The following is an 18184-nucleotide window of genomic DNA, read 5'->3' as shown; positions in this document are numbered from 1 at the left end:
CTGGTCATTGAGTGATGCTGGGTCTTGATGTTGAGATGGAGATCTCTGAGAGATTTTTGCCGTTTGGTATTACGTGGAGCCGGGAGGTCTCTTGTGGACCAGTGTCCTGAAGTTGGCTCTCCCATCTCAGAGGTACGGCCCTGATGCCTGGGTGGAGCACCAAGAGCCTTTCGTCCACACGCCGCCTCTGCGCCCCAGCGCTGGTCCTGTTTTTAGTTTTTTAAGGAAACTCCACACTGTTCTCCATAGTGGCTGTATCAATTTACATTCCCACCAACAGTGCAAGAGGGTTCCCTTTTCTCCACACCCTCTCCAGTATTTATTGTTTCTAGATTTTTTGATGATGGCCATTCTAACTGGTGTGAGATGATACCTCATTTTAGTTTTGATTTGCATTTCTCTAATGATTAGTGATGTTGAGAATCCTTTCATGTGTTTGTTGGCAATCTGTATATCTTCTTTGGAGAAATGTCTATTTAGGTCCTCTGCCCATATTTGGATTGGGTTGTTTGTTTTCTTTAATATTGAGCTGCATGAGCTGGTTGTAAATTTTGGAGATTAATCCTTCATCAATTGCTTCATTTGCAAATATTTTCTCCCATTCTGAGGGTTGTCTCTTCATCTTGTTTATGGTTTCCTTTGCTGTACAAAAGCTTTTAAGTTTCATTAGGTCCCATTTGTTTATTTTTGTTTTTATTTCCATTTCTCTAGGAGGTGGGTCAAAAAGGATCTTGCTGTGATTTATGTCATAGAGTGTTCTCCCTATGTTTTCCTCTAAGAGTTTTATAGTGTCTGGTCTTAAATTTAGGTCTTTAATCCATTTTGAATTTATTTTTGTGTATGGTGTTAGGGAGTGTTCTAATTTCATTCTTTCACACGTAGCTGTCCAGTTTTCCCAGCATCACTTATTGAAGAGGCTGTCTTTTCTCCATTGTATATTCTTGCCTCCTTTATCAAATATAAGGTGACTATATGTGCATGGGTTTAACTCAGGGCTTTCTATCCTGTTCCATTGATCTATATTTCTGTTTCAGTGCCAGTACCATACTGACTTGATTACTGTAGCTTTGTAGTATAGTCTGAAGTCAGGGAACCTGATTCCTCCAGCTCCATTTTTCTTTCTCAAGATTGCTTTCGCTATTTGGGGCCGTTTGTGTTTCCATACAAATTATGAATTTTTTTGTTCTAGTTCTGTGAAAAATGCCAGTGGTAGTTTGATAGGGATTGCATTGAATCTGTAGATTGCTTTGGGTAGTAGAGTCATTTTCACAATGTTGATTCTTCCAATCCAAGAACATGGTATATCTCTCCATCTGTTTGTATCATCTTTAATTTCTTTCATCAGTGTCTTATAGTTTTCTGCATACGGTTCTTTTGTCTCCTTAGGTAGGTTTATTCCTAGCTATTTTATTCTTTTTGTTGCAGTGGTAAATGGGAGTGTTTCCTTAATTTCTCTTTCAGATTTTTCACCATTAGTGTATTGGAATGCAAGAGATTTCTGTGCATTAATTTTGTATCCTGCTACTTTACCAGATTCATTGATTAGCTCTAGTAGTTTTCTGGTAGCATCTTTAGGATTCTCTTTGTATAGTATCATGTCATCTGCAAACAGTGACACCTTTACTTCTTCTTTTCTGATTTGGATTCCTTTTATTTCTTCTTCTTCTCTGATTGCTGTGGCTAAAACTTCCGAAACTGTATTGGATAATAGTGGTGAGAGTGCACAACCTTGTCTTCTTCCTGATCTTAGAGGAAATGGTTTTAGTTTTTCACCATTGACAACGATGTTGGCTGTTGTTTGTCAGATATGGCCTTTATAATGTTGAGGTAAGTTCCCTCTATGCCTACTTTCTGCAGGGCTTTTATCATAAATGGGTGTTGAATTTTGTCGAAAGCTTTTTCTGCATCTATTGAGATGATCATATGGTTTTTCTCCTTCAATTTGTTAATATGGTTTATCACATTGATTGATTGGTGTGTATATAGAAGAATCCTTGCATTCCTAGGATAAACCCCACTTGATCATGGTGTATGATCCTTTTAATGTGCTGTTGGATTCTGTTTGCTAGTATTTTGTTGAGGATTTTCACATCTATGTTCATCAGTGATATTGGCCTGTAGTTTTCTTTCTTTGTGACATCTTTGTCCGGTTTTGGTATCAGGGTGATGGTGGCCTCGTAGAATGAGTTGGGGAGTGTTCCTCCCTCTGCTATACTTTGGAAGAGTTTGAGAAGGATAGGTGTTAGCTCTTCTCTAAATGTTTGATAGAATTCGCCTGTGAAGCCATTTGGTCCTGGGCTTTTGTTTGTTGGAAGATTTTTAGTCACAGTCTCAATTTCAGTGCTTGTGATTGGTCTGTTTATATTTTCTATTTCTTCCTGGTTCAGTCTCAGAAGGTTGTGCTTTTCTAAGAATTTGTCCATTTCTTCCAGATTGTCCATTTTATTGGCATATAGTTTCTTGTAGTAATCTCTCATGATCCTTTGTATTTCTGCAGTGTCAGTTGTTACTTCTCCTTTTTCATTTCTAATTCTATTTGAGTCTTCTCCCTTTTTTTCTTGATGAGTCTGGCTAATGGTTTATCAATTTTGTTTATCTTCTTAAAGAACCAGCTTTTAGTTTTATTGATCTTTGCTATCGTTTCCTTCATTTCTTTTTCATTTATTTCTGATCTGATCTTTATGAGTTCTTTCTTTCTGCAAACTTTGGGGTTTTTTTTGTTCTTCTTTCTCTAATTGCTTTAGCTGTAAGGTTAGGTTATTTGACATGTTTTTTGTTTCTTGAGGTAGGATTGAATTGCTATAAACTTTCCTCTTAGAACTGCTTTTGCTGCATCCCATAGGTTTTGGGTTGTCATATTTTCATTGCCATTTGTCTCTAGGTATTTTTTGATTTCCTCTTTGATTTCTTCAGTGATCTCTTGGTTATTTAGAAGTGTATTGTTTAGCCTCCACATCTTTGTATTTTTTACAGATTTTTTTCCAGTAGTTGATATCTACTCTCATAGCATTGTGGTCAGAAAAGATACTTGATACGATCTCAATTTTCTTAAATTTACCAAACCTTGACTTGTAACCCAAGATATGATCTATCCTGGAGAATGTTCCATGAGCACTTGAGAAGAAAGTGTATTCTGTTGTTTGTGGATGGAATGTCCTATAAATATCAGTTAAGTCCATCTTATTTAATGTATCATTTAAAGCTTGTGTTTCCTTATTTATTTTGGATGATCTGTCCATTGGTGAAAGTGGGGTGTTAATGTCCCCTACTATGATTGTGTTACTGTCGATTTCCCCTTTTATGGCTGTTAGCATTTGCCTTATGTATTGAGGTGATCCTATGTTGGGTGCATAAATATTTACAATTGTTATATCTTCTTCTTGGATTGATCCCTTGATCATTATGTCTTTGTCTCTTGTAATAGTCTTTATTTTAAAGTCTATCTTGTCTGATATGAGAATTGCTACTCCAGCTTTCTTTTGATTTCCATTTGCGTGGAATATCTTTTTCCATCCCCTCACTTTCAATCTGTATGTGTCCCTAGGTCTGAAGTGGGTCTCTTGTAGACAGCATATATACGGGTCTTGTTTTTGTATCCATTCAGCTAGTCTATGTCTTTTGGTGGGAGCATTTAATCCATTTACATTTAAGGTAATTATCAATATGTATGCTCCCATTACCATTTTCTTAATTGTTTTGGGTTTGCTATTGTAGGTCTTTTCCTCCTCTTGTGTTTCCTGCCTAGAGAAGTTCCTTTAGCATTTGTTGTAAAGCTGGTTTGGTGGTGGTGAATTCTCTTAGCTTTTGCTTGTCTGTAAAGGTTTTAATTTCTCTATCAAATCTGAATGAGATGCTTGCAGGGTAATCTTGGTTGTAGGTTTTTCTCTTTCGTCACTTTAAATATGTCTTGCCACTCCATTCTGGCTTGCAGAGTTTCTGCTGAAAGATCAGCTGTTAACCTTATGGGGATTCCCTTGTATGTTATTTGTTGTTTTTCCCTTGCTGCTTTTAATATTTTTTCTTTGTATTTAATTTTTGATAATTTGATTAATATGTGTCTTGGTATGTTTCTCCTTGGATTTATCCTGTATGGGACTCTCTGCGCTTCCTGGACTTGATTATTTCCTTTCCCATATTAGGGAAGTTTTCAACTATAATCTCTTCAAATATTTTCTCAGTCCCTTTCTTTTTCTCTTCTTCTTCTGGGACCCCTATAATTCGAATGTTGGTGCGTTTAATGTTGTCCCAGTAGTCTCTAAGACTGTCCTCAATTCTTTTCATTCTTTTTTCTTTATTCTGCTCTGCAGTAGTTATTTCCACTATTTTATCTTCTAGGTCAGTTATCCGTTCTTCTGCCTCAGTTATTCTGCTATTGATTCCTTCTAGAGAATTTTTAATTTCATTGATTGTGTTGTTCATTATTGTTTATTGCTCTTTAGTTCTTCTAGGTCCTTGTTAAACGTTTCTTGTATTTTCTCCATTCTGTTTCCAAGGTTTTGGATCAGCTTTAGTATCATTACTCTGAATTCTTTTTCAAGTAGACTGCCTATTTCCTCTTCATTTGTTTGGTCTGGTGGGTTTTTACCTTGCTCCATTTGCTGCGTGTTTCTGTGTCTTCTCATTTTGCTTAACTTACTGTGTTTGGGGTCTCCTTTTCACAGGCTGCAGGTTCCTGTTGTTTTTGGTGTCTGCCCCCAGTAGCTAAGGTTGGTTCAGTGGGTTGTGTAGGCTTCCTGGTGGATGGGAGTGGTGCCTGTGTTCTGGTGGATGAGGCTGGATCTTGTCTTTCTGGTGGGCAGGACCACGTCTGCAGGTGTGTTTTGGGGTGTCTGTGACCTTATTATGATTTTAGGCAGCCTCTCCGCTAATGGGTGGGGTTGTGTTCCTGTCTTGCTAGTTGTTTGGCATGGGGCGTCCAGCACTGTAGCTTGCTGGTTGTTGAGTGGAGCTGGGTCTTAGCGTTGAGATGGAGATCTCTGGGAGAGCTTTTGCCATTTGAGATTACATGGAGCTGGGAGGTCTCTGGTGGACGAATGTCCTGAACTCAGATCTCCCACCTCAGAGGCACAGGGCTGACACCTGGCTGGAGCACCAAGACCCTGTCAGCCACATGGCTGCTGGTCTTGCAGAGTCTCCTGGAGAGGCCTGCCCAAAGGTTTTGCCTTTCTTAGTGGTGCTCCAAGTTATGGATCTTTCCTTCCCTTAATTTCTAACTCCACTTCCATCTCCTCTACCCACTCACTTTCCTTAACCCACCAAATCATATCATTTTGGCTGTCATTCTTTCAGGCTTCCCTGCCATGCCGGTTGACATTGGAAGCAGGTGGCTTCTGTGACAGACTAATTAGTTAGCTAATAAATAATCCCTCTCAGGTAACCTCATACCTAAAGCAAGTTGGAAAGGATATGTCTTTTCTTCAAGGAGGCTGTTGGGGAGTGTGTAGAATTAGAATTACAGGTAGGGGAGGCATTTTTAGGTAAAGACCTTTTACCATCTTTCAAATCTTTACGTAGGTAGTTGCTTAATTTGCCCACTTCTGAGGCTGGCCATCGAGACCAGAGAAGGAGATGGTGTGTTTATTAAGAACTAAGCTAGGCAGTAATTTGCCATTTTATTTTAATAGCCTAGTGCCTAATCGCCTCCATATGTAAATGAGAAATTTAAACATAACAGAAGACAGCTGACTCTTGGAAATTTGGCTGTTATGATGTACCCCAAAATGCAAGTGAAAAAAATAACTAAATGAACACTCAATAGTAGTCGCTAATTTGTTCTCAAAGTGTTTTTAAAAAGAATTTGTGCAATTATCATTATATGTCTAATAAAACATAACATTATTATCCCTGTTTTATAAAGAAACAGGGACATCAGAAGGTTGCCATACTGAAGCAGGGAGAGGGTTAGAGACAGAAGAGTTGATCAAAGGAGGGAGAGAGTGTAGGTGCTGGCATGGCTCCCCTCCAGCCATTTCCTCCACCTCCCAGAGGTATAAAAAGCAGTCTGCTTGGGCTTGAGGCATAAGCTGAAGAGTGAAAGCCAAGCGTTCTCTGCCTTTGGTCTCTAGCCAGGTGATGAGAGTGCTATCTGTCAGAGGCTCCATCATTATGAAGTGGTGCATTTGTTTTGGAGTCAGGAAGACCTGCCCATCCCTTCTGCTTGATAGATGTATGGTCTGCAGCAACGTGAAGTCTCTGAGCCTCAGTTTGCTCATGTGTCAAATGGGGAAAATTATGATGTCTACCATATGAGAGGTTATTGTGCTAATCCGTAATTGAGCTAATGCATATTAAGTAAGAAATTCAACATTGACCCACTGTATATGCTCAATAAATGGTACTATGATCATTATCCTCTGGGGGGCTTCAAGGGGAACCAGATGCTAGGGTCATTTTCCTTTAAAAAAGATCTTCCTCGGCCTGCAAAATAAAATATAACCTGCTCGCTTTTGATGTATAAGACCCTTTATAACAGAGTCTCAATACACCTTCCTCTCCACCTTTATCTTCTGCATGCCTCCCCACCTCTGTGAGGTTCCATCCTCATGGAACTCTTGCTAGTCCCCAGAAATGCCTTTGTATATGCACTCCCTCTAGGAAGTCCTTCACCTCCTCCTATAGTCCTTTAAGACCAAGCTGACATATCTCCTTCTTGGTGAAATAGTCTCCTTATGCTCCCTCTTCTGCACCCCTACACATAACCTAGATGGTGGTTTTAAGCCTCTTGTCCTGAGTCTTTCGAACTTTTTTTGACTAGGACCCACATTTTAAAAATACATTTTATCTCATGATCCAATACACACGTACATATACATTTTTAAAGTTTCACAGAAAGTAATTATCTTTTGCTATGTGTGATACACTCTGTTATTTTCTATTCTTTCTATCTATCCAATTTCACTTAAAACAAATGCTGATTGCAATCCATTAAATTCATCTCATGCTCCTCTAAAGGAGGGGATACCCTGAAGCTTAAAACAAAACACTTATCCAAAAAAGGAACCCTGTTTCACTGCTGGTAGGAATGTAAGTTGGTGCAGCCACTATGGAAAACGGTATGGAGGTTCCTTTAAAAACTAAAAATAGAGTTACCATATGATCCAGCAATCCTAGTCCTGGGCATATATCCTGAGAAAACTCTAATTCAAAAAGATACGTGCACCCCAGTGTTCATAGCACTATTTACAAGAGCTGAGACATGGAAGCAACCTAAATGTCCATTGACAGATGAATGCATAAAGAAGATGTGGTGCATATATACAATGGAATATTACTTAGCCATAAAAAGCATGAAAAAATGCCATTTGCAGCAACATGGATGGATCTAGAGATGATCATATTAAGTGAAGTAAGTCAGAGAAAGACAAATATCATATGATATCACTTATATGTGGAATCTAAAAAAATGATGCAAATACTTATTTACAGAACAGAAACAGACTCACAGACATAGAAAACAATCTTAGGGTTACCAAAGGGGACAGCGGGGGCAGGGGGAGAATTTGGGATTAACATATACACACTACTATACATAAAACGGATGGGCAAGCAGGACCTACTGTACAACTCAAGGAACTATATTCAATATCTTGTAATAACGTATAATGGAAAAGAATCTGAAAAAGAAAAAATATACATACATATATATACAGAACAATCACTTTGGTGTACACCTGAAACTAACACATTGTAAATTAACTATACCTCAATTTTAAAAACGGTTATTAAAAAAAACCCCACTGCTCTAATCCATATCCTGGATCCAGGGCTTCTCTTTCCATGGTCATTTCTGGCTGTGCATTTCTGCTCTTGTGTGACTCTAGATCTGTGTAATCTTGCCTCCTGCAGTGATTCCTTTTCCTATCCTCCAAGTCAGGGGTCCCCAACCCCCGGGCCTGCAGACCAGTACTGGTCCTCGGCCTGTTAGGAACTGGGCCGCACAGCAGGAGGTGAGGGGTGGGCCAGTGAGCAAAGCTTCATCCGCCGCTCCCCATTGCTCCCATTACCTCCTGAGCCATCTCCACCCACCAACCCACCCCCGCTCCCCTGTCTGTGGAAAAATTGTCTTCCACGAAACCAGTCCCTGATGCCATAAAGGTTGGGGACCACTGCTCCAAGTGACTCAGATGGGTAGAACAGTCACTTATCCTTAATTTCTACTGGAAGGCCCCAGTATAATTATAGATGTAGCAGATTTACTGAATGCTTGTAAGTAATTGGGAAGGGTGGGATTACATGATAGTTCTGAATAGCAGATTAAATTTAATATTGGCACTTCCCCATTCCCAATGAGATGCAAGAACATTTCTGCCAATTCAGGCTCTAGTTGCCTGTCAACTGCCCTGTCTTCCTCCATCACCATCTCTTACAGACCCCAGCAATTCCAAAACAAACAAACAAAAAATCCCTCCATGTTATTATGAAGAGTAATTCAATTATATCTAGCACCCTAAACCCAAACTCGGTTCAGGACCTTCCTTCACATAGCCAAAGACATATTAATGTGCTCTGTAAACAACAGGCTTCAGTTCCAGGTCTCTCCTCTACCTCTCCACCACTGGGCTCTATAAACATCAAAGAGAAGAATAGATTTATTTCCTCCATAATATGAATCATGTTAAAAGGCAGATGAAGCCAGAATTAGGGTTCATTTTGTTTTTGTACTTTTTAATTGAAGTATAACATACCCACAGAAAAGTGTACAAATCCTAAGTAGATAGTACAAGGAATTTTCATAAGGTTCACATACCCATGTAACTAGTACCCAGATCAAGAAACAGAAGATTGTCAGCTTTATAGCTCCCTTCTCCCAAGGGTAACTGCTATCCGGACTTCTAACATCATAGATTGGTCTTGACTGTTTTTGAATTTTATATAAATGGAATCATGTAATATGTATTCTTTTGTGTTTTCTTTGGTTGAACATCATGTGTGTGAAATTCATCCATATTATTATGTGTAGTCATGGTTCATTCATTCTCATTGTTGTAAAATCTTCTATTGTGTTAACATACCTCAACTGATTTTCCCATTCTACTGTTGATAATTTGAGTAATTTTTAGTTTTTGAATATTGTGAATAGTGCTGCTATGAACAACCTTGTATATATCTTTTGGTGAACAAATGGCCACATTTCTGCTGGGTATCTATGGTGGGTTTGGATTACAGGTAAAGATTATAGGCAAGCTTTAGTCAGCTTTAGTACACAGGTCAGTCTTCCAATGTTCTTATATTCAATTCAGGTTTTAAAAAACAGTGGTTTTTATTATTACACACAGCAATTTATTTTTATTAGAGCACTTACCATTTGAATTTAGAGAATGTATTCATATGTCTGTCTGCCCCACTAAACTGTGAGGTCTTTGAGAACAGGCCCAGGCCATTAGACTTGGCATTGAGTATATATCCCAAACTCAATAAATATTTGTTGTATGAATGAACAAATTAACTTACAGCACTTCCACAATTTGCCATGAAATATAGGCTAGCTTGGGTTCTTAGAAACCCAATTACAGTAAATGCTATTTTCTTATATATAAAATCAACCAAAAATTCTAAAATACACTTGTATGATTTCACAACCTCTTTACTATATCTGAACCAACCAATTGTTCAAGCCTCTAGCATAAGTTTCCTGGCTGTGGTCCATAACACCTCTCCTGGATCAGACCTGGCTTTGGGATTGCCATCCCCATTTAGTGATGGTATATGTGATGGATGAGATGCAATATGCCTTGAGATGGGATAAGAAAATGCAGACTGGTAATAAGAGATGGGGAGTCTAATGAAATAAGGGCTACATAGGAAGAAGTAGGGAGGAAATATGTCATAGGAAGTATTTAATGAGATACAGGGTAGGCGAGATGCGCTGGAGACATAGGGAGTATTTTCAGAAAAGTACCTTTTTACCAAAGGTTTTAGACACCTCCTGGTCCTAACTGAAACCTGGTTCTCCCCTACAGCTCTATTTAGTCACTTCTTATTTTCTTGATTTTTATGCCTCTCAGAGTTGAAAGGCAAGGTCAGGTTCTCCTTGATTCTCATTCTGCCCTTCTAGTCCACTCCTTCTCCAACCTCATTAAGGATTCCTACTCTCATGAAGCTTAGGCCATTTAACTGGACTATGGTTTGTCCTTTGTTATTGCTATGAATTCTGAACTTCTTGTCACCTTTTCTTATTCACTGAAGCCTTTGGCAACTGTCTTACAGAATTCCTCACCCTCTAACTTTGGTCATCCACCTAGAAGACTTCACTCCTTTTGTGAAACTACTCAGGCAACACTCAGGAACCTCCTCTTTGGTCCTTCTCTTCCATTCTCCTTCACCCATCTGTGAGCATGGAATTATCAGATTATGAAAATTCCACTTAAAATTGTTCTGCTTCTGAGATATTAAATTCAGATAATCCATTCTCAAACAATAACCTTCTAAATTTCCATCCTGGTTACTCAATGACTCATCACCAGTTCATTTTACTTCATTGGGACTTCCAGTCTGTTGAGTTCACTACTATCTACTTACTGAATAGCCCCTGTCTATCTTGACTTCCCTTCCTACCTAGTTTAAATTCCACCCTTCATCCTGCAAACATTTTTGTCACAATAGCTGAAACTCTCATGGCCCACAGTATTACAAGTCAATCTAGGCAATGACAGTTAGTGATGGATGTGTGTGATAGATGCAATAGTGAAATGAAGAAAGTATAATGAGAGGTGGAGTCTCTAAATAAAGAAAGACTACTTAATGAGATGCAGGGAGAAAATGAGATGTGGCAGAAAGGTATGAAATTAGATACAGTGTATTTGCTGGCAAAACTGAAAACCTGGATTATCCTTAATTTTCCACTTTTTCTGTACCTACACTCAGGTTACTGGGGAAAATCAGACAATTTGGCAGATAGGTACACTACAAGTTTATAGTGCCAAGTTTCAACAAAAATATTTAGAGCAAATGGTAAGAAAGCATTATATAATGAAACTTGTGGTATGCAGCAAAAGCAGGGCCTGAATAAAATTCTCATCATCTTAAATACTTATATTAGAAAAGAAGGCTGGAAAATTAGTAAGTTTCTAATTTAAGAAGCCAGAAAAACAGAGTAAACCCCAATACAATAAACATAAGAGTATAAATCAATGAAATAGAAAACAAAAATACAATTAAAAAAAGATTAGTAAAGCTTAAAGTTGGTTCTTTAAAAAGAGTAACAAAATAGATAAAAATTAAGCAAGACTGATCAAGAAAAAACAGAGCAACATAAATAATTTCATTAATCAAAATGGAGACATAAGCACATGAATGTGTGTAGTGGCTTTACTCATATCACATATCTGATAAGGGACTACTATCTAGAATATATAAAGAACTCTTACAACTCATTGATAAAAAGACAACTCAATGTTTAGAAAAGGCAAAGGATCTGAATAGGCATTTCTCCAAAGAAGATACATAAATGGCTAATAAGCATCAGAAAAGATGCTCAACATCATTAGCCATCAGGGAAATGCAAATCAAAGCCACAGTGAAATGCCTCTTGCCACCCACTAGGATGGTTATAATAAAACAGGTAATAACAAGTGTTGACAAGGACATAGAGAAATTGGACGCTCATATGCTGGTGGCTGGAATGTAATAGGAAATGTTTTCCTGCTTAGGAAAACATTCTGGCACCTCTTCAAAAGGTTAAACATAGAGTTACCAATTCCACCCTGAGGTACCCAAGAGAAAATGAAAATATATGTCCATACAAAAACTTGTACAGCAATGTTCATAGCATGTTTAATAGCCCCAAAGTGGAAACAACCCAAATGTCCATCACTACTGAATGGATAAACAAAATGTGATATATCCATATAATAGAGTATTATTCAGCCATAAAAAGAATGAAGTATTAGAATACACTATAACATGGATGAACCTTGAAAATATCATACTAAGTGAAAGAAACCAGTCACAAAACACCACATTATGGTATGACTCCATTTAAATGAAATGTCCAAAATAGGCAAATCTATAGTAACAGAAAGAAGATTAATGGTTGCCAACGTTGGGGGTAGGGTGGGAATGACTGCTAGTGACTGTGGAGTTTATTCTTGGGGATGATTAAAATGTCCTGGAATCATATAGTAGTGTATAACTTTGTGAATATACTAAAACCCACTACAGTTACACTTTAAAAGGGTGAATTTTATGGTATGTGTATTATATCTCCCAAAAAAGTCCATAAAAGTATATCCTAAGCAATGTATTTTTTAGACATAGAGTACTTGTCAAAACCACATTTTTAAAAATACAAAAGAATGATAAACTCTACATCAGAACAGTAGTTTCTTTGGGTCAGAAGGTGGCAGATGTGTACAATAGGGGGATACCACATAGTAGATCCTAGTTTTTACCCATGTTCTTATTCTCAGGCTAAGTGATAGATTCATGAGTGAATAGGTGAAATTAGTGACCTATCCAATTCTGAATACATGAGGTCTATTAAAACAATAAACACAATCTCTCAACATTTCCTGGCAATCTTACTGTGCTTCTGTATACAGCACTCTCTAAATAAACAATTTCAAACTTTATTCTCCTTAACCCACCAGTCTTCCACTATTTCACAGTGGATGTGATTCTTTTTTCCCTCTCCTTCTCCTGTTACATTATAGTAGGTCTCTCCCCTCCTATCTAAGGGCAGTCTCTCTACTCTAGCTGTGCTTCAGATCCCAGCCCTGCCCTCATTCCTGTTCAAGGACACCATTTCACCAATTATGCCCCTCTTTACTCTTTCCTATCAGTTTTTAAAGATGCTCAAATCGCTCTCATTTTAAATAAAACTCTTCCTGACTCCTATCTTCCTCCTATGGCTATCTATCATCCCGTCTTTCCCTTCGAAGCAAAAATTTATGTACCCTCAGTACATCTCCACTTCCTGATCATCCTCTGCTTCCTACTCATTCCAGCTGACTCTCTACACACCTGCATGTGTCTTAATTCAATAGAAATTTTCCAAAGTGTTTCACTTACCTGTGTAAAAGTTGACACTGAGCACTCCCCCTCCTTTTCGAAATGTTCTCTTGACTTCCATGCTACCTTGGTTACTTCTCAGTCTCCTTTGCAATGGCAATTCCTCTACATAGATATTAAATGCTCCCAATTTCTCTTAAAACTTGGTCCTAGGTGCTCTGCTCTTCTTTCCTAGAGATTACATTTAATCTTAAAGCTTTAAGTGCCATTTTAAAATTCTGACTCCCAAAATTTTGTTTCTAGCCCATCAGCAATCTGGGACTATCAGAAAGAAATCATTGCTAGCTCAGGGATCTATTTCACCTGTTCTAACTTAACCCTTTTTTAGATGACATAGTTTGATTTAAATGTCTGAGGCTGAACTCTCTTATCCAGCATGTTCTCAAAAAGACAGCCATCACATCTGAAGTCCATTATCCAGTTTGTTCTCAAAAAAAAAAAAAAAAAAAAAACATACCACCACAGACCGTACTCATGTTCTAGCTCAGTGGTAAATCCTGGGCCAAATCATTCTGCCACATGGATCCTGATAATTTTCCAAGTGCCCTTTCTTGTTTTCTAATTGTATTCTTTAAAAAAAATAGCATCTTATTTTTGTTGTGTTAGACGCAGTAACTTTTTAGGGTCTCTGAAAAAAACTAGGTTTTTGAAGTTTTTTTCCTGTTCCCTATGTTGCCTCATTTTTGTTTGGCTTTTAGTCAAAGGAACAGCCTTCCTTGTTGGTGGCTGTTCTCAATTGTCTAGTATTCCTATACTGTTCTCTTCACATTTTAGAGTGAAGCACAAGTTGATAGGAAGCTCTTTGCACCTGAGGGAGGGGGTTAGGTTCACTGTGGGTGATGAGGAAAGAAAAATAGACTCTTCCTTTGTGGGGCCTTTCCTTGGAGGCAATTCAATACTACCTGAGAAGGATCCTTACTCCTGAAGCATGTAAGCCCAATTGCCACTGCTCTGGAAACAAAGTGGGGTTGCAAAGCCTATTGCCTTTGTGTGCTCCCAGGGCACCCTGACCTACCACAGCACCTAACACCCATCTGATTACTTTTTTTTTTAAATTAATTTATTTTTATTGAAGTATAGTTGACTTACAATGTTGTGCCAGTAATTACTTTATAATGTACGTTTTCACACTATATTATAAGCCCAATGAGACAGAGACCATGTATTTCCTTTTACATATCCCCAGCACCTAGCACAATCCGGGGTACATAGTAGGCACTCAAAAATGTTTGCTGAATGAATAAATGGCAAGAGCTCTGGGTCAGGGGAACTACAGGGTGGTCTCTGGCAACACTAGAGTTTTGTTTAGGATGTAGGAACCTTCAAGGATCAGAATCCTTCTACCCAGAGGATTTGAGATTCTGCCTAAAATTTGGATCGAGCCACTTGTGCTCTCCACAGCCCACGTATAGCCTACAGCTCTAAATGTCACAGATTCCTCTTCTCTCAGTAGTCTGCTCCATTAAATGAACAAAATGCATGCCCTTGATTATGGATTATGTTGCTTGTTCTTGGTTCTTGTGCTTGCGCACATTCTAGTAATTATGCAAGAAGCTCTCTTATTGATACCATTCTTTAAGCTTGGCAGACAGCCTGTATAAAGAGCTTACCCTCTGAGGATGGAATGGGCTTGAAATTCTTCTTTGTTAAAGTTCCTTGTAGGTGGTGAAATCTGTTCTACTAGTTGGGAAGGAGAAATGAAGTTGCTCTTTGGGGAAGGAGCCTTATATACAGACATGCTAATTGGCAACCAGTATTTTGACTGACCACATGCCATGCTGGGAAGCACATGGGAAAGAGGGCAGAGGCAGAAAAGACTTGAACATGAGGGATAAGAGGGAGCAGGAAGAAAGTTACCTATAAGGAAGAGAGAAGGGCTCATTATGGGAAGGAGAAACAGAGGAGAAAGTGAGGCCCTATGTATGAGCTAGGCTGGGCACAGGCCAAGCTGGTGTAACAGAAGACCCAACCACACCTTGGCTTACAGAACACAGAGCTTTATTGCCCTCTCCTATAATACTCAGAAGTGGGCAGTCCAGGCAGTTGGGGTGGCTTTGCTCTGTGCAGTCTTTCAGACCCAGAAACCTACTTTTTCTTTACTCCTCCATTCCTTAGGGTGTTATCTTTGATTTCATGGTAATGGCTAGGATGTTTACTTTCCCTTTGTAGGAGGTACTATAGAGTGCCCTATTCTGTAAGGAAAAGAGGAAGTTCCTGAAGAGTCTAGGGAGGGTTAAAAATAAGCCCAAAGCTCCAAATCTTGAGATAACTGAAGGAACTTACTTACTCAGGTTCACAGTTAGGAATATTCCATACCCAAAGAAACAACAGTTAGGTAGTGTTTGCTTCTTCAGAAGAGGAAATGACCTAATATTGTTGAAGTCCGACTCCAGTTTTGAAAACAGGTACTGAATATTTTAATTGCATCTCTCATACCTCAATTTTTATGCAATTTTCCATTCCTGGAAGAGTCAGGAAAAGATATATAATTCATTTATATTGGTTTGCTATACTAATTACTATTTATCAGATTCCCTTACATTTTAGGAAAAATATAATTTGTAAATATAAAGGACCAGGTTCACAATCACTGCTCTAACTACAGAGAATTCTGATTTCTTTCTTAAGCAAAGCACTAGTCCAAACATGGTCTCTTAAAAAAAAAAAAAAAAAAGCTGTTTTGCTTCCAGCTAACACACTTATTTCTATTTTTTTACTCAGGTGCATTTTTTGAAAAGAACCTTCTGAAAAACTTCCAGCAGCTGGATTTGGCAGGAAATTGTGTGAGCAGTGATGGATGGCTTGCCTTCATGAGTGTATTTGAGAATCTTAAGCAACTGGTGTTTTTTGACTTCAGTACTAAAAGACTTTTACCTGATGCATCATTAGTCAGAAAACTTAGCCATGTGTTATCCAAATTAACTTTTCTCCAAGAAGCTAGGCTTGTTGGGTGGCAATTTGATGACGATGACGTCAGTGTTATTAAAGGTGCTTTTAAACTAGTAACTGCTTAAATAAAGGGTACTCTAAGCCCATGAATGCTCTGGAGACCCCATTACTTTCAGCCTGGTGATTTAAAAATCTTTGCTCATCTAGTCCAAGAGTCTGAAAGTAAATGGCAATCCACTATACACCTAAAAAATATCCTTCAGTGTCTGCCTAACTCATCCCTTCTAAACTTTTTCTTCTTTTACTGGTATCAGGATGATGTGTGGCACCATCACCTCCTTAGCTGGCCTCTTCCATGGAAATCTACTTTCTTAGTTTCATCATTCAAGTAAAAAGGAAAAGGAAAAGAGGAGGATGCCAAGAAAATGAGCCCAAAGAAGAGGAGGAAATGGGAGGGAGTTTAACTTGACATGTATAAATAGTTCTGGTGTCCCATCACTTCTACTAGGATTATCAGTTACTTGAAGGGGACTCCTGTTTATCCTTGTATTCCCTTTGGTCTCAAGAATAGCAGGTCACCAAAATTTATATATTGTATGCACATTTACTTAGTACAGGGCCTGGCATGTACTATACTCTCGACAAGCATTTGCTGAATATGGGATAAAGTTACCAATAAAGAACAGGCCAAAATTATTTAAAAGCAGAGAGAAAACTCCATGTATGTTCTTTATTCAAACAGTTTAATTCAAACAATTTGGAATGTAAAAAGTATTTTCTTACATAAGAAGCAGATCAGACTCCCCAAAAAGATCAGCAATCTTTAGTTAAGCGAAAAATTGGCAGTTTATGAGTAGCTAAATCAGAGGCTTGAATGAGTAGCTAAACCAGTTGCTGATACATGTATGTAATTCCATCTGTGACTTCAGAGATTAAGGAAGAAAGAAAAAATGGACCCCATTATTTTGTACCCTATGGAAGCTAAGGGTACCCTGCCCTAATCTTTTCCCCACCACCTCCAAAAATAATCCTTCCCCACAAAGAAAGAAGTCTAAGAAAAATCTGTTTAATCTAAACAGATTTAAGTCAAGGCAAATCTGAAATAAACAAAAACCAAAATGGTGTCAGCCTGTAGTTTAACCCTCTGCTCTCATGGCACCTCCAATTAATGGCTCGGGTATTGGAATAGGTAACACTTGGCCTGTATGTTGAGGTAGTCACTGAAAAGAAATACTAGGTACAATATTCCGTTTCACAAGTGGGCATATATTCTGCAGATTTAATCATACAATTTTAGAGCTGATAGTTTACAGATCAACTACTTCATTTCCCATCCTAACTTTACAGATGAGAAACCTCATAGAAGTTAAATGACTTACCCATGGTTATAAAACTACTTATATAGTGGCAGCATGAGGATCGGAATCCAAATCTCTTGTCTTCTGGTCCAGTGTTTTTTTTCCATCATAATATAGCAATTTCTCAAACAGGATTAATCATATTCCATGAAGCTTGCTCTTAATCACAAACCATGGGTCAAGTACTTAATTCAAACTTGCTTCTTTGTCTAGCTTCAAGTAACTCTGTGGCAAGATTTACCAGTAAGGCTACTACATCTAGGCCTGTGCTGGCCAAGCTTCTTATTTTCATATCCAGAACCTGGTCAGATCTTGGCAAATAAGACTTCTTTATATAATAATGCCTGGAACAATGTCACCTGAAGCAGTTGGCATTACTGAATTTCAGCAAGTAGAGCCAATTCTTTCAGAACCCATATGCAACTTCTCAAATAGTGTAGGTGAGTATCAAAGCACCTTTGGAAGGACAATTAATTGCACAGGTGTTTACCTCTAAATGGGTGTTGAGGAAATAGGCATTTAACTTCTCACAGAACTGTGTTCAGTACCTGGGCACTTTAAAAATCCCCTGGAGATGGAGAAGACATGCATAGCATGGTAGCACATACCTCTTAATCATCACTCAGTACACGGCAGTTCTTCAGATTTCATGCATGACCCGAATTCACGTTTAGATGAGGTCAATGGAGGAAAAATCACCCTGTAATAGTAGACCAATAATAGGTATAGTAATAGTTGGAGAACATAAGACAAATGTCAAGGAACAGGTTGCCTTATCACATTTTACAAAGTTTCACTTTCCCCGGCAGTCAAGGTAGCGTGGGCTCTATTTCTTCAGCAGGTCAAGTGCCTGAACAGGGTTGTAGATGTCAAAGACAATGATCAACTCCTCATCAAGCAAAAGTTATTTGGTACATGGTCACTTATTA

At 38.4% G+C, this 18184-nt stretch overlaps 1 protein-coding gene across 1 annotated transcript in view; it reads left to right on the top strand.

Moving 5' to 3' along the window:
* Positions 1 to 16022, top strand: part of NLRC4 (NLR family CARD domain containing 4) — a 38717-nt gene extending 22695 nt beyond the window's left edge. Inside the window, exon 8 of the mRNA XM_068565047.1 lies at positions 15730 to 16022. Coding sequence (XP_068421148.1) covers positions 15730 to 16022 — 293 coding nt within the window. The remainder of the gene's footprint in view (positions 1 to 15729) is intronic.
* Positions 16023 to 18184: the final 2162 nt, after the last annotated feature.

The sequence above is a fragment of the Eschrichtius robustus genome, chromosome 15 (genome assembly GCF_028021215.1).
Source record: "Eschrichtius robustus isolate mEscRob2 chromosome 15, mEscRob2.pri, whole genome shotgun sequence".
NCBI classification, from domain to species: Eukaryota; Metazoa; Chordata; class Mammalia; order Artiodactyla; family Eschrichtiidae; genus Eschrichtius; species Eschrichtius robustus.
Note: the sequence above shows the minus strand (reverse complement) of the source record. Positions and strands in the feature narration are given on the sequence as shown.